The sequence below is a fragment of the Glycine soja genome, chromosome 6 (genome assembly GCF_004193775.1).
Source record: "Glycine soja cultivar W05 chromosome 6, ASM419377v2, whole genome shotgun sequence".
In the NCBI taxonomy this organism is placed as follows: domain Eukaryota; kingdom Viridiplantae; phylum Streptophyta; class Magnoliopsida; order Fabales; family Fabaceae; genus Glycine; species Glycine soja.
The window spans coordinates 8,453,495-8,469,648 of NC_041007.1; the positions used below are offsets into that span (position 1 = coordinate 8,453,495).

At 31.9% G+C, this 16,154-nt stretch overlaps 2 protein-coding genes across 4 annotated transcripts; one reads left to right on the top strand and one right to left on the bottom strand.

Moving 5' to 3' along the window:
• Positions 1-2,915: 2,915 nt before the first annotated feature.
• Positions 2,916-5,647, top strand: LOC114415336 (transport and Golgi organization 2 homolog). The gene is made up of 5 exons (XM_028379967.1): positions 2,916-3,081; positions 3,208-3,391; positions 4,226-4,432; positions 5,031-5,222; positions 5,295-5,647. Exons 1-5 carry the CDS (start codon positions 2,999-3,001, stop codon positions 5,445-5,447), a joined length of 819 nt encoding a protein of 272 aa, XP_028235768.1. The 5' UTR covers positions 2,916-2,998; the 3' UTR covers positions 5,448-5,647.
• A 3,588-nt stretch (positions 5,648-9,235) lies between these two features.
• LOC114415337 (uncharacterized WD repeat-containing protein C2A9.03-like) lies at positions 9,236-14,482 on the bottom strand. Of its 3 annotated transcripts, XM_028379970.1 has the most exons (10): positions 14,287-14,354; positions 14,051-14,180; positions 13,870-13,956; positions 12,123-12,171; positions 10,811-10,945; positions 10,619-10,729; positions 10,434-10,525; positions 10,250-10,355; positions 10,049-10,135; positions 9,236-9,958 (listed from the first exon to the last, which is right to left on the bottom strand). In XM_028379970.1, exons 4-10 carry the CDS (start codon positions 12,150-12,152, stop codon positions 9,548-9,550), a joined length of 972 nt encoding a protein of 323 aa, XP_028235771.1. In that variant the 5' UTR covers positions 12,153-12,171; positions 13,870-13,956; positions 14,051-14,180; positions 14,287-14,354; the 3' UTR covers positions 9,236-9,547. The 3 variants fall into 3 exon arrangements, with proteins under 3 accessions (XP_028235771.1, XP_028235769.1, XP_028235770.1); XM_028379968.1 differs by lacking the exon at positions 12,123-12,171 and having other exon boundaries at positions 14,051-14,206; positions 14,287-14,482; XM_028379969.1 differs by lacking the exon at positions 12,123-12,171 and having other exon boundaries at positions 14,287-14,371.
• Between the last annotated feature and the right edge of the window lie 1,672 nt (positions 14,483-16,154).

Here is a 16,154-nt window from a genome sequence, read left to right on the forward strand (position 1 = left end):
CACATGTAACACGTTGAATATTGAACCATTGCAACAACCACTCTTGAACACTTTTGGTGGAAGCAAGTCGTCAATAATTTTGAAATTTTACCTCAAATAGCTATGCTGTTTTGTGTTAACAATTCTTCTATTAAGTTAGCCTCAATTCCTACCTTCTATGATAAGTTCAAGTACATTGGCATCGCCTGTTATTTAATCCGTGATTACATTTCTTCTGATTTACTCATATTAATTCATATCTATATATCAAAATATTAGCTTGTAAACTTCCTAACCATGCCACTTCCTTCTCCATTCTTCTATGTATGCAAAAACAATATATAAAAATATATCTAATATAGAAATTAAAATATGATTTAATCAATAATTATTTTTTTCATCAATAATGTTTTTTTGAGTAATTTTTTTAATCAATTTTTTTGAGTAAGTTAGAAATGATTGCTTTTCTAAAAAAAAAAAGAATTTACACTAAACACATACTTAAAGAATGTATCACAAAGATTACATTTGGATAATTGAATAAATAATTATTTTTTAAAAATTTCAGAAAACTAATAAAAGTAAATTAATTAATTAATAGTACCTGGTTTTGAATTTTCATCAATGAAGTTTTACGATAATGTAAAAAATAGTTTTTTAATATTATTAGTATAATTAGATGGTACTCCCTCAAGACTCAAACAAAAGTAAAATTAACTAATTTTTGTAATAATTAAGAAATTTATTTAATAAATTAAGAAATATTATCAGCACCTTCTTTTCATACTACCTTCTCCAATAATCTCTTTATGTTGTTTGAAAATTGTTGAAAATTATTAAGTTGGATAGATCCCACTCATCATTTAATAATAAATTTTAAGCTATCAAATTTTTTGTCCAACAAAAAATGGGTTGAATTATTTTTTTTTTAACCCAGATATCTCTTGGCTAAATTAATGATTAATCTCTTAATGTATTGAAATTGATTTAAGGGATTGTTTTCTTTCAACAAATATTTTTTTTTCATAATTACCTATCAGTGAAAGAATCTCTAACCACATACTTATGGGACAAGATACTACCAACCATGTTATATCTTGTTGATAATTAGATACTTTGATGATAATTTTTTTATTTTTGAAAGTAATATTATTTACAAATAAAAGAAATAAAAATACTTAACAACATATATAATAAACAACATTTTTTAATGATAATAATTTTGTGCATATTTATTTTATGAAAATAATCATTTAATATCATTATCGAGTGAATTATAAAAAAATTGTTTACTAAAATTTAAACATCTATAAATATGTTATAAATAATTTTCACCGTAAATGAAATGGAAAGTTGGAAACAATGTGAGTGTATATAAGGAATGAATTAAGTGTGATAAAGGCCTATAATCTAAATGTTATATAGATCAATAATTTTATTACTTTACTAAATACTGCATTATTATATTTTAAAGGAGCTGAACTCATTTTGTTAGGCATCTATTAGCCTAAGAGCTGTCCAAATTAATGTAGGAGACTGTAATAATGAAAATAATGCTTTTATTTAAAGTTTAAATTTGAAGAAATAAGCCTCATCAAATCATTTCGTTTAGGTTGATTAAGATTTCTCTGTTTAAGAGTAAGATCCACTTTGATTGAAGTTTAATAAGGTCTATTAGCACGGTAAGATATAGTTGACAAATTTTTAAATGAATTTCAGTATCTCAAAAGGATCAATATTTGATATTTTTGGTCTAGGGATATCTTGGGTTAAAAAAATGATAATAATTGAGTCCACGTAATAAAAGAGTTTGAGTAATTTATATATGAAGTGATTTGAACCTCATCAACATTATTATAAAAAAAAACAAAAAAAAACTTGCATGTGACCATTTGATTTGGTTCTTCTTCCGAATTGGTGGCTTATATTACAGAACTATTCGAAACATCATATCGGAAGTAGGAATGAAAAGCTGTCCTAATTATAGTTGTATTAAATTCAACATGCTCCTCTCAGCGGCTAAATTAAAACAACGAATTACGAACCTTTCACTGGGTCACGTATGTGCATCATCACCACCAATTCAATAAAATCTTATAATTAATGCAGGTTTTATGGCTTTTAATTCGCTCCATTCTTATGCTTTCCTTGGACACAGAAAAGAAACTATCCTATTACCCCATCAGAGTACTGAAGGTCTCAAACCACCTAACAAAGCAAAGAACTTCGATTTTGAATGAAGATAGACCAAAACTAAGAACCCCAAATTTTAATTTGGACACTCTAATAGTACTAAGTACTAACACCATTTTTTTCTCTTTTTATCGTGTCACATCACTTATTTTTTCTTTTCTTATCTCATTGTCTATGATCAAGGAGGGTCCACCAATTTTTTCCCAAACTTATTCAGTTTGAATTGTATCAATGCTACTAACATACCAGCATAGTAGCATGTACAGTTACGGTGTCATTTTCTATGCTTCAACGTTAGAGAGCGTGTAACTGGAACGACTCATTTCACAAGATAAGGTTGAAAAAACTTGCAAGTTTTCGGGAATTAATTTTGAATGATTTAATTTTTACACAGTTAATGATCCCCTTTTGAGCCACTACATTTTCTTTTGAACCTAACATCCTAGCTTGTAGAGTTCACAGCTTGGGGCAAGGACATAAAGCAGCAGCTAGCAAATAAAGATTACGATTTTAATTGAAGAATTATAAGATGTAACCTAACTAATCGGTTGTTTACAATAGACAATTCTTTTTTATGCCTCCACCTCGATCATAATTAATGCTAGCATTAGTTGTGTAACGGTGCTGTGTTAAAAATTAGCTACTTGCTTTAATGAAAAAAATGGATAAATGAAAATAACCAACTTAGCTTGTTAGCCTATAAAGCCATTCATTCCGTCACTTACAAAACTACCAATATACGTTGTTGCTATATTGCTGGAAGCTTAGAGAGTAAGATACATTGCCTGTTTGGTCAGTGCTGCATTCAACTCAACGATTCTGAACAATGTGTATAGCTTTGTTTCTTTGGCAATGCCACCCACTGTACCCTTTTCTTCTTTTGAATAACAGAGATGAATATCACAATAGGCAAGCTTTAATTTCTTCTTCCTGTGTTTTTTTTGTTTAACAAATTTTTGGTACTTGTTGACTTGTGCAATATATGCATGCACTTACATAATAATTATTTTTTACATAATCATTATTTGGATGAAGGCCTACGAAGCCAGTGTCTTGGTGGGAAGATTGTGATATTTTGGCAGGAAGGGACGAAATAGCAATGGGAACATGGTTGGCTTGTTCCACACAAGGAAGGGTGGCTTTTCTCACCAATGTTTTGGAGCTTCATACCCTCCCTGAGGCCAAACGTCGTGGAGACCTACCCGTACTATTTCTCAGGGTATATTTAGTACGAATTGTGTTATTCATACAATAACTCATACAACATTTTATATAATACTAACACTTCATGAGTTTATCTTTTTTCACAGCATCATTGTTACATCTCGTAAAATTTCACTCTCTTTCTTCATAGTACTTGTATAATTTCATTAATTTGTTGCATGAATTGTTATACAAATAACGTTTCTTGGACTCAGGATTTTTGTAACTTCACTGTCTGGCTAACAGCAGAGAAATTAAAAGAAATGAGATATGCATGTTTTATAGGAGAGAAAGAGACAAAATAAGTGAGGATCTAATTCTCTCAGACACGTTTCGTACATCAAAGCATCACTATCCTAAACTCCAACAGTCATGATTTTGTGTATACCTAAATTACACTAAGTTTAAGCCAACCAATGTTATAAATCTGTCTCACGTGTTATTGTTTTATACTTGAAGTGATGATGTGTGTTATTAGTTATTGTATTTGTCTATTGAGTAAGCTACTCACCTCAATCCAAATTTTTAACTCACTTAAATTAACCACGCATGTTTCCTGTTTAAAAATAATTGTATGATATCAGGGATTTAAAAAAAAAACCCTATCAATTTGCACTTTTAACAGAACTATAGCATCAGCTTTTCCTTTTCAAGCACAAAGAATAAGAATGATGATTACTACTATCAGGGAAGGAACATTTTGTTTTACATCTTAAGACACCCGAATTCTTTTCCAATTTCCATATTATGCATAAGTATAAATTGGTCAAATTAACTTCCAAAGTGATTGTTCATATTTCCTCACTAATTCGTTTTTGCTTCTTGTATTCATGTTGATGAACAATGGCAGAGCAGCAAGAAACCGAAAGAATTTGCGGAAAGCCTAAAATTAGAGGCTCATTATTACAACGGGTTCAACATAGTTGTGGCTGATATTGTGTCGAAATCAATGGTGTACATCTCCAACAGGCCCAAGGGACAACCTATTACCATTAAAGAGGTTCCACCAGGCCTGCATGTACTTTCAAATGATAAGTTAGATTCGCCGTGGCATAAGGTTAGTTAATATGGTTATTACATTACGTCTTCTTATATTAAAAATACACTGTCTAACTTATTCCTTCATTCCCTCTAATACACAGTACTATATTCTTGTTTAAATTCTATGTTATTTAATAATCCAAACATAAATTCTGGATATAAGCTACGAAATCAGGATACAGATTACGAGATTTATAAAAAAAAATGTGATTCAATAATAATAATGTGTTTAAAAGAGCATATTAATATTTTTCATTTAAATTAAACCTTTACTTCAAACCACAGAGAAACTAAACGAGAGGAGACCGGAGAGAGTTGTAGGGAGGAAAAAAATTGTCATTTTCTAAGAGAATAGTTTTTTTTTTTTTTCATGTTTTATTTGTAATACATCTGGACAGGAAAACAATACCTTGGTAGATTTGTTAACCAGCCAGTTTAAAATTTTAATCGTGACACTATAATTACAGTTTGTGATGGCAAAATATCAATGCTATTATATCAGCTTTACACGTCCTGCGAAGGCAACCAGAAATATTAATTAATTCTTGTGTATGTTATGTTTTGAAATTTTCTCTATCAAAGCAATCCTACTTTTAGTTTGACCCCTTTTGCAGGCTCTGCGCCTAGAATTCAGTTTCAAAGAACATGTAGCCAAATATGGGGAAGGTGAGATACCTGTGAAGGAGGTGATTCAAAAGCTAATGAAGGACAAAGTTAAAGCTGACAAAAGCTCACTACCTCGTATTTGCTCACCTGATTGGGAATTCAATCTGAGCTCCATTTTTGTTGAAGTAGAAACACCACTGGTAAGTTAAGAATTATTTCGATCGATCATAATCATGGAATGCATAACCTTTGACTCCGTCAATATAATACAGGGTCTATATGGCACCAGGAGTAGTGCTGCATTAACCGTAAGATCAAGAGGGGAAGCAAACTTTTATGAGGTTTATCTGGATGACACCAAGTGGAAGGAACATGCTATCGATTTCCATATCGGGAAGTTGAACTATAAAGCAGTCACGGATTAAGTAGCCTAGGCAAAAGTAATATATAGCACAATGCTCCACCATTCATAAACGAGGAAGGATCAAAATCAATTGATCCATTCTCTTCTTATTTGTGTAATTCATATTGAGAAGATATGCCGTCGATAAGCACGGCTAATAATAGAGTGCATGTATGAAGATTAGCTAATGAAATGAAGTTTATGATCATTAACAGTACAAAATTGTACCGGCCTAATTTACTAACGAGGGTACTAAACCAATGCATCTGCTTATTAGGGTTTCATTCCTCGTTCCAATAATATTAGTTTCGTTTAGAATTAGAAGTGCTATTTATTATTCTTTTACCCAGATCCAGAACACCAGTTTGTTCCTATCTTCACTCGGTTAATTAGTGATGCTTGGCTTGATTCGATCTTCATTGATTGTGGGATGTGGTCATCTATTAGAAGTTGATATGTGCGATTAGGAGAGAAAGATAACAAAAAGATTACTGCTTGAGAAGGAAAAATGAAACTGAGAGAAGATGAAGCTTCTGTTGTGAGTCTCGTGACTCGACTGAAGAAGATGATGTTTAGCAGTAAAAGGGGAGTGGGAGGTGTCACGTTGAACTGGGAAAAAAATAATTGGGAATTGAAGAAATTCAAAATTCAAAATTAAATTTGAAATTTAATAGTAAACGTAGGTTGGAGTGGGTGGTGTGAAATTGGGAATGGGGGAGAAATTGAAATGCCATTTTAAATCTTATAGTTTAAATTAATGTGAAAAATAATTTAATGGAATTAATCATACATTATAATTTATTAAATATAACATAAAAATAGGGTGTGAAAAGAGTTTAAAGAATAATACAATTGTGGGGTGTGTAGAAATTAGATAAAAAGGATATGATGACTAATAATAATTTTAATGAGAAAAAAAGAGGGCTTCCTTAGCACACAGGGAGATGTATTTAGCAAGAGCGACTTCTTAAATCTCAGGTCCATGAGCCCATTTTGGAAACTCTGCACCTAAAGAGCCAAGACCTATTGCTAATGGGCCTAACAATCAATTGAGGGGTATTTTTTTTCTGCACTTCCGAAATTGCTTCGACACTTTCTATATTACTCCCGGAAGCAATTCGGTGAGTGCAGAAAGCAATTGCCTCAATTGGGGTGTAGGGGGACGAAGAACTCAATGTCTTATGGCCCTCGTTAATTCCGTACCCTTATCTCTAAATTCACACCACAACTATTTTCCATTTTTTTTACAAAAATACTTTTGATAGAAATTCGTTTCCGTTGTGAACTCAACACAATAAAAAACCTGTGTTTGTTGTGTCAGTTTTCTTTTAAAAAATAACAAAAATAAGCTTTTGTTTTATTAATTTTTTGTAAAATATTTAATCCAACGTATTGGTAATTTTTTTAAAAAAAAATTAATACAACAAAAACCTATTTTGTGTGTTTTTTTTATAAGAAAATTAAAACAATAGAAAGAAGTTTTCGTTCTCAACTCGTCATTGAGAAAATTCAATCCTTCCATTGATTCTCTTTTACTTTAATACATCAAAATGTCATTTTTTACTTAATTTTTTGTAAATTGAACTAATTAAACTATTTTAAATCTCCCACTCAAAGCGCACTAGCTACAATATTAGATTTTATCTAAAAAAATCTAACTTTTTTATTTTTAAAATCCTAATTTTGCTCTTATAAATCCTTCATTTTTTTACTATATTTCTATTATATTTTAAATATGATCTCATGTGTAAAATTTATCATAAACCCTTCAAATATTTAGATAAAAAATGAGAATACGAAAGTTTTAATTATAAGTTAGCAAAAAACACTAAATTTATTTAATTCTAAAAATATATAAACTATATTAATTGTTGAAAAACATAAGAGACCACGAATGGTGGATCAAATCATCGTAGCAAGTGCAATTAGATTGTAAAGTCTTCACATCGATAAATTAATCAAGATGGTATACAAGTAAACTAACGACTCGTTTCCATTTAATTGTTGTCACTCGGAGCTTCCCAATGGCATTGCAAGATTACTATAAATTCCAACGTTGAAGGTTTTGCCACCTTCTCGCGTATCCATCTCTAGAAAATGACCACCTACATGTTGAGTCGGTTTCAGAAGTGGCTCAACTGAACAACCTGTCACTGTTTTTACATAACTTGCTATCTGCTATGACCGTTGAACAGATTCACATCTTTAATTAACCATCACACCCAACTTAAACGGAGATGATCAAATTCTAACACATAGTCTCAAGAAAAATAAGCATGTTGTATTTAATAATGATGATGTAGACTTTGGTGCCAATTTTTTTAAAAAATAGAGTGGTAGCCCGCGTATGAAATTGGGAACTTGTTACGCAAACGCAGGCAAAGCTTTAGTGGGACACTTTCAGGATACGCGTATGTTGCATACAGATTGCAGTAAACCACGATTTTTCGTATTCCATGGCATTTTCCTCACTCTGTCTATCTCCTGAGTGTGTACACGATCACACTTACCACATTTTCCCTTTGACCAATTTAATTTAATAATGTACAGTTTGCAGTAAACCAAAAATTTTGGTATAACATCATAGAATTGAATATGGGACGACATAAAAAGCATAAAAGTAAAAGCGAAAAAGTAAATATTAAATCCAGGGGTAAGGGGGGTTTCTTGCATGACTTAATTTTGTTTTGTATGTGTTATGTGGATGGGAGTGGGACCTCATTATCGATCGAATGAACGTCAAATCTTCATTTGTGTTGTGTTTGGTCGGTAGTAAAATAATGATTCATTGATTCTTCAATATTTGGACACTAAACGAAACTCGTCGTCTTTATTAGCTTTAGAACAGTCCAGGCATAGTATGTGTATGTGTAGCATAGATTATAGATATTTAAAATGAGCATAATGTTGCCCGTGTCGACGGCACTGCCGCATGCATGCCTTGTATTACACGCTAGTTTCGAATGTAGTACTATTCAAATCAATGTGTTTAATTTTCTCTGTTTTTGGTCAAAATGGTTTTAATTAATCTCTGATTACTTAAATAAAATATGACAAGAAGAAATCTAGGTCACCCGGGAGAAAAAATAAAAAAACGAATAGGTCGCACGCAGGGGCAATGGACGCACGCCGACAAGTTGGCTTGATGGTTTGGGACATGCATGCAAGTGTGCGACTGCCGTGAGGCTCACGAGTGATGACACACAAGCTTACTTGGGATTATTAGGGGAACTTTTGATTTGAGTGATTTTTTATTTTTATTTTTTTTAAAATTTTAAATTAAATTTATTTTAGAAAAAACAAAAATAAAAAATAAACACTCATCGAAAACGTCGAATATGTCAGACATTCATAATAATACTTTAAGATGATATTAAAATAATTTTTGAGTTTAATTTATGTATATAAAATATTGTATATATTGACAATCTTTTCTCTTTTACTGTAAATCTCGATATTTATTGTACTTCATAAATAATTATGACTTTCATCAGATGGTTCTCATAATTTTATTTTTTTATTGTAATTAAATTAACGAGAACACAAAACTCTCTTTAATTTATGATTAAAATAAAGAAGCCTTTTAAATTTGTAGCTTTCAGATTAATTAGTCCCCCTTCCATAGACACAACCCGGCAACACCCTTCTTTTGTCATAAAAAGACAATATGTAAATAGAAGTAAAGTTAGAAAATGAAAAGTAGAAATAATTAATAATATTAAAAAAAAAGAGTCAATAGTCCATCCCTTGTCATTATTCTAATACACATTAAATTCTCAACTGAGAACATTATAACGCGAGACATTCAAAGAACAGGAAGATCGTATGGGAAAAATAAGTTTAAAGCAATATATTGCTATTGTTTTTAATACACAATAGCATGCAAGGAAATTCTTACAAAGGCAAGACTAATCAGCTATTCTATCGCTAATAAAATTGAAATTAAAGAAACAAAAATAGCTTCCTAGAGCCAAAATTTACAACTTGCTTCTCCACTAAATTCAACAGAAAAATAACCCTAGAAAAACACTTCACCATATATATTTTAAACCTATTTTAGAAATCCTCTGGTGGATATGCACATGGAGTAGATTGCTGTACATCTTGAGGCACTCCACTCCATCAAAACGAGTCTAGGTAATTATAGTGACGTTTTCTGTTGAACTCTAACAAGCTACCATAGGTTCGGTCAGCAATACCCACAAATAGAGCTTCTGTGTCTGGGCTAAAGGATATGCCAGCAATCTCACCAAATAGGTCAATCTCTTGACCTTGTTCATAACCTGAATGTGAGTCAAAAATATGGACGAAGTCTGCAGGTTCAGCCATGGCCAAAAATCGTCCGTCCGAAGTGAATCTTAGTGCTCTTATTGCACCCATTCTTCCCTTTAACACAGCCATAGATTGTGAAAGATTTCTTATGTCCCACAACCTGCATGTTTTGTCCTGATTCCCAGTGGCCAATATTTGTCCATTTGGGTGCCAAGCTGATGAAAAAGAGTAGTCCAAGTGCCCCTTTAGGCTCCCAGTAATCTGGGTGATACCATAAGATATATAAAATCAGAAATCATATTAAACATTAAGGAAGATAAAACCTTACAAACAATTGCAAATTGAAGATACCTTTCCAGAGTTAGCATCAGCCATCAAGCACTCAGTACTGTCCCCAAGAACAGCTAACAACCTTCCATCCGGACTAATAGAAGTGTTCTGCAAAGGCCAATATGTAAACATAATATAACTGCTATTTTCCAAAAAGTGTTGCAAGAGATGAAGAGTTGAAGACTATAGTAACAGGAACATTTATCAGTTGATGACACTCACATTAACAGACCAATCATACTTGAAACAACCAAGAGAAGCAAAATTCTCTGCATCAAAAACCCGAAGTTGGGAATCATTATTTGCTGTGATTACCCTCAACGACCCACTGCAAAGTGAAGGTTCAGTTACTAACTAAACCAAAAACAAAAATTTCAAAGATAAAGTTCTGTGTTTAGCTGCTTACGCTGGATTGCGGTAAACATCCACGGCATTGGTTATGGCATTACCATCTGTAGTTATTTTACCACAGAATAGAACTCCAGGTTGCTTCAAATTCTGGCCACAAATAATTCAGACGCATTAAAGAGGGGGATTTCATATAGTTAATTATTATATTGAATGAAAATATGAAATAATGATCAATCCTACCTTGCATATAAGCTCACCCTGGAAACCACCTGCCACCATCAGATTTTCCTTAACAGTCATGGTGCTTATTTGCACTCTGGAGACAGGCTGAGCTAAGAATCCAGGATGCGTCTACATAAGAACAGAAGAACACTCATATCTAATGCATTGAGTACAAAAGAAACACATCTGATTAACTAAATGGCTACGTACAAGGGTTGGAATAATTGGTTTGGCTACGTTAAGCACTTCTTTACTTCTTTGTAGTAATGCGGACCAGTGCATCACTGAATAATTTTGCATAAGGTATACATCATGCTTTGAAGTTGCCCACAACAAATTCCTCAGCTGCACAGACAAGAATTGATGACATTAATACCAACAACCAACAGGGAAAACGAAAGAGAAAGATATGATGTGGTAAACAAGCCACCAATATCAGTCTAAGCACCAAGGTCCAGAATTGAACATGGCCCTTTAATTAGAAATATTTCTATCAAATAACAATTAATGTAATTGTTAGAACTAAGAGTAGTAGGGTATACAGTGTACCATGTCAGAGTATTGTGGCATTATTGTTTTAGTATACTGTTATTGTTATTGAGTCTTTGTATGTCTACATTTGTACATGACCTAGATTAGTGTAAATAGTACAATGTCAGTTTTAAGTGCAAGAAATTCTCTTTTACTATTTCCATAATAATCCCTAAAATTTCAGCACTCTATATTCTACAATGAGTTACACAAATGATGCAATCAGAAGTAACTGTAGTGCTATTTTCTGAACTTAAATGACAGGAATTGTATTTGTGGCAGATGACATTGGACTTAAAGCACAGACTTATAGATAGTAGAAAAAGCCTTCTATCTTTGTCATTTCCTTTCTTGCAAGAGGTAGAAGTCAACTAATGGGGCGTTAAAAGATGGGCATAATGCATGCCAGTGGCCAAACTACATATGATAACTTTGATTTCTGGAGGGGAGAACAAGACAAAGGTAGAGAACTAAAAAGGGCTATGGTTAAAATCATGTGTAAACACCACAATGATTGTTACACAATGAATCGTGCAATTTCATTGAAATCAACAATCACTGGTGCATGCACGGTTCATGATCTCCAATAGGAAGGCCGGAAAAATACAAAACTTCTGAAGAAAACTTGATCATACATGTTCTTAACAAATAAAAGTAAGCGCTTTATGATGATGATGTGGAATTGCAATTTCTCTAAAATACTATAGAATTTATCAAACAATCACAGTTCCATGAAGTATGTGTTATCTTCATATAAATGCTAAATGTAACTTCTACATCAGTAGTCAGACAATAGACTATCAAAGTAGGAGAAAGACTTTACATAAAGTAAAGTGATTAATGATAAATATTCTATAGACAAGAAGATCCTAGAAATATACAGCTAGGCATGAAGCATGAAGAGGCAAGGCCTCTCTTGACATGGACAAGATCAACACTAACTAGTAACGGATATTGTAGATCCCTCTGGTCAGATATTTTCCTATCATACCATAATATAAGGTCCTGCCAAGCTGCTCATATTCCACCTGCTTTAGAAGCTGACATAGAGGGCCCAAATGCAAAAACAGGTTAAGCAATAAATTAAATTACAGGAAAAAAAAATAATGTTACAGCCACTACTGACACAAATAACAAAGAAGAATGCATGCTTGTATAAGGGTAAGGGATTTGATCATACATGAAAAGTAGGAAACATTTAATGTGGAACAAACATGGAATTGCTAAAGATTATTCAAGCCTTAAAGGTGCAGAATACGGTACAGATTCACACCTTAGCTTAAGAATTAGTAAACAATTGTAATTGCAATGTTGCAGTTGTAATGGATATTCTGCAACTGTATTAGTACAGAACTTACCAATATTATAGTCCTAGTAGTAAATAAGAAAGCTAATTGCATTGTCAAAAGTAAAAAGAGAATACAAGACAATCTGTCAACATTGTAAGCTTTCCTCTCCGGGAATTAAACAAGAAAACCCAGAACTAAAATATTTGGCTTCAAAATCCAAAACAGATTGCTTATTTAAAGAAAATTAATCTAGGGAAGGCTAACTTTAATAGTGTAAGACTCTGCTAGTTCCACTTTGAAACAGTATTGGTATAATATTACACAGAATCATTATTTTAGTTTCTGGGAAAAGATGGAACAAAGTCAATAAAAAAGCTCTGCTCGTCTAATCCAAAGTGTTGCATGTGGATGTAGATAGGTGCTGTGTGCGCACCGTCATTATGTTGCAAGTAAGCACAATAATACAGATGGAACAAAATCTGTTCACAGGAAATCACCAAATTTTATGAATGTCAAGTCATACCATAGCCTTGATGCATCCATATCCATAAAATTGGCATGAAACTGTCTTGTCTGTAGAAAAGAATATCTGGTGTCTATTGGAGATAATTCTTTTGAAAATTTGACTCCCTTTGTTTTTTAAGAAAGAAAGTTGAATAACAACCAAAGTGAAAACGGATAGAAAAAAGCATCCTTGCAAAACATTTACCCAAAAATATGAGGATTTGGTGAATAAAATTCTGGCATAAAAGCCTTCAGCAAATTATAAGGAAACTGCTGAAGCATCCTGATCAAGAATTTTTCATAAAGAGGATTCATTTCTTTTCTAAAAGAAATAAAATACAAAATCTAGACATTGCATAAATTTAACCCAGAACAGAGTCGTCTAAAATAGTTATTGACATAATATATTATGTTCCCGTGGAAGAAAAAGGTTTTCACATATTAATCTCGAAAACATCAGAAACTTGAACTTTAGTTGAGAATTTGTACATATAAAATGCCAGAGAGACTTTATTATCATTTAATCCTCGTATAATGGAGGTAGCCTACAATTCCATCCGTGTGTAAAGGAACAATACAAAATACATAGCCCCGCAAAACTAGAAAAGCAAAAGTATGCATAACAAAACTTTTCAGTCAGATAACTCACAGCCAGTATGGCTGCGAACAACAGTAAGAACTCCCTGCAGGTATAACCCATTTATCTGATGATGAAAATAGTTCATAAAAAACAGAATAAAAAATTATTATAAAAATTAGAAAAAGTAAAATAAAGACGATAATATGCCAAATCAATGAACGCATGCTTATGGTTTTAAGTTATTTAATTATAATAATACCCGACATGTAACAGTAAAAGGCATAACATCCCAAATGAATGACCCCAATACGCCCGAATGTTCCGGAATCTACAACATAACAAGCGAGGATGAACGAAGTCTTTACCTGAAAGTGGATAATTGTGGATTTGACAAGCCTGGTATTGAAGAAGAAGTCATAGAAAGTTTCCCCCTTCTGCACTTGGAAACACTCCTGCGAACAAAAAAAGAGAAAGAAAGAAAGGTTTAGAAAAAACGGTAGGAAGTGGTATTCATTGATTTGATTTGCAAACAAAAGAGTGAGTAACCTTGTGGAGGTGGTGAGGAGAGAGAGAGAAGTTCTGGTAATTTTTGTATTGCTTGAGTCTGGTCTCACGGTATTTGTCTCTGCTATAGTTAAGCCTCTCCCAGGGGATTCCCTGAATATCTTTCCCGTTTCTGGCTTCCGAACAAGTGGTATCAGTCTGTTGTTGCAAAAAGCTCTAATTAATTGATGGATTAAATGAAACGACGGCGTTAGAAGTAAAGAAGTGATTGAGATTACCGTCGGAAAATCGTCTTGGAAGTGGACGATGTATTCGAGATCGTCATTGTTGAAGTGCTCCATGGTTAGCCAAAAGGACTGAGACGGAGAATGCCTGGTGCTCATGTACTTATAGGGGAAGTACAAAGGAGCTTCGTAGGACTGGGACCCACCCAGCGCAAAGGGTTTTCTTTTCATTCTCTCATATAACGCTTCTGACACCATTTTTTATGGATATATGGATCATTTCACTATCTGTACCTTCAATTAAATGTATGTGATTAATTTTTTATGATAACAATCAGAGGAAATGATCCAATTAAAAAAATCAGAGACTATTTTTTAGAATAAAATAAATACCTAATTAAAAATTTGATAAAAATATAGAAACTGACGGGTCAATTTAACTTTATTTTACCATTTACGTTTAAAAATATTATTCTTTATTTTTTAATTATACTTTATTTTAAGTAGAATGAATTGAAAATAATAAAAATAGAGGAAAAATACGATATACTGTTGGAATCTATAAAAAAAAATAGAAATTAAAAAAATAAGGATTCTTTATCTATTTAAATGAAAGAAAAAAGTAGCATACAAAAATAAATGAATTATATAAAAATATTAATAATCAATAAAATGTATTTTTTTAATTCTAATTTTTTCTTAACATAAAATTAGTTATTATTTTATGAAAAAAAACTACGTTATAAATAATTTTGAAAAAGAAACCATGGAAATGAAAAAAAAAAAGAGTGATCGTGTCTCCTCATTTAATTCCAATTTAGGGGAAATCATTTTTTTTTCATTTCATAGAAATATTTTTCTTTCATATTATTTGTCCTCCCAAATAAATGATAGAAGTTTAGTATTTATATCCTAATTCTACAATTTCCTTCTTTTTTTTCATTCTATTTCCATCCAAACAAACAAACAATGATTTACAAAATTATTTGTTTATAAATTTTAATTTTTATTAATTACTTTTTCTATGTATATTCATAGTTAAATAATTTTATTGGATCTTTAAGAAAAATATCACACTTAAACCTATTTAAAAATCATTCCAACAAAAAAAAATACATTTATATTTTATATTAAATTTAGTTTCATTGAAAACTACTTTTCTCTTCCAATAAAAAAAGTATATTTATAAGATAAAAATATTGTTTGAAATTAATTTAACTGACATAAAAATACTCTGTCAAATTAAATTATGTATTATGAGGAACGCATTTTTTTTTTTTAAAAATATATGATATGATATGAGGAAATATTATATATATATATATATATATATATATATATATATATATATATATATATATATCCCTAGATATAGAATAAAGATAATAATTGGACACTTAAATAATTCTGTAGACCGAAAAGTATTTTAAAATAACTTAAGGATAACTGACATTTTTAACTATTTTTTTTTTTTGAAGAAAAACTTTTTAACATGAGTTACATAATAAGTGCATATTTTTTTATAAAAAGAAATCATTTAAAACAAAGCTTGACATAGCTGGGGAAAAAATGAAAGCGTGGTCCCCCTTGAACCATTGGTTGCTTCGGAAGGAGAAATACAATCCACCAGTAGCGATTTGCGGAGTCCACGTGGCTGGCTGAGACGAATGTTCACGAAGCCTGGCGATCGGTGGTTCCACCACGTGGCTTGTGCCCAAGAATGGCCCACATACTTTGATTTCCACAATATCTAACACCGTTTGGTCAGCGTTAGTTTAACCGTGATTCGTTTGGTTAAGTCGTTGACTTGAGGTACACTCGCGAGTCAGGACACGGGTTTCGTTTAAGTTTCACCGCCTCATCCCAATTGGTACAGTATTTTCAATTTCACCTGTGTTTCTTTGAGAAACAAAATGAATAGA

What these genes read in the sequence shown, in the direction of transcription:
- LOC114415336 (XM_028379967.1), top strand. Translation starts at nt 2,999, where the DNA reads ATGTGTATAGCTTTGTTTCTTTGGCAATGCCACCCACTGTACCCTTTT. An exon ending in TAGATTCGCCGTGGCATAAG is followed by an intron (nt 4,433 to 5,030) that starts GTTAGTTAATAT and finishes CCCCTTTTGCAG; the next exon opens with GCTCTGCGCCTAGAATTCAG. An exon ending in TTGAAGTAGAAACACCACTG is followed by an intron (nt 5,223 to 5,294) that starts GTAAGTTAAGAA and finishes AATATAATACAG; the next exon opens with GGTCTATATGGCACCAGGAG.
- LOC114415337 (XM_028379968.1), bottom strand. Translation starts at nt 14,463, where the DNA reads ATGAAAAGAAAACCCTTTGCGCTGGGTGGGTCCCAGTCCTACGAAGCT. An exon ending in TCCAAGACGATTTTCCGACG is followed by an intron (nt 14,207 to 14,286) that starts GTAATCTCAATC and finishes TTGCAACAACAG; the next exon opens with ACTGATACCACTTGTTCGGA. An exon ending in AGGGTGAGCTTATATGCAAG is followed by an intron (nt 10,526 to 10,618) that starts GTAGGATTGATC and finishes ATTTGTGGCCAG; the next exon opens with AATTTGAAGCAACCTGGAGT.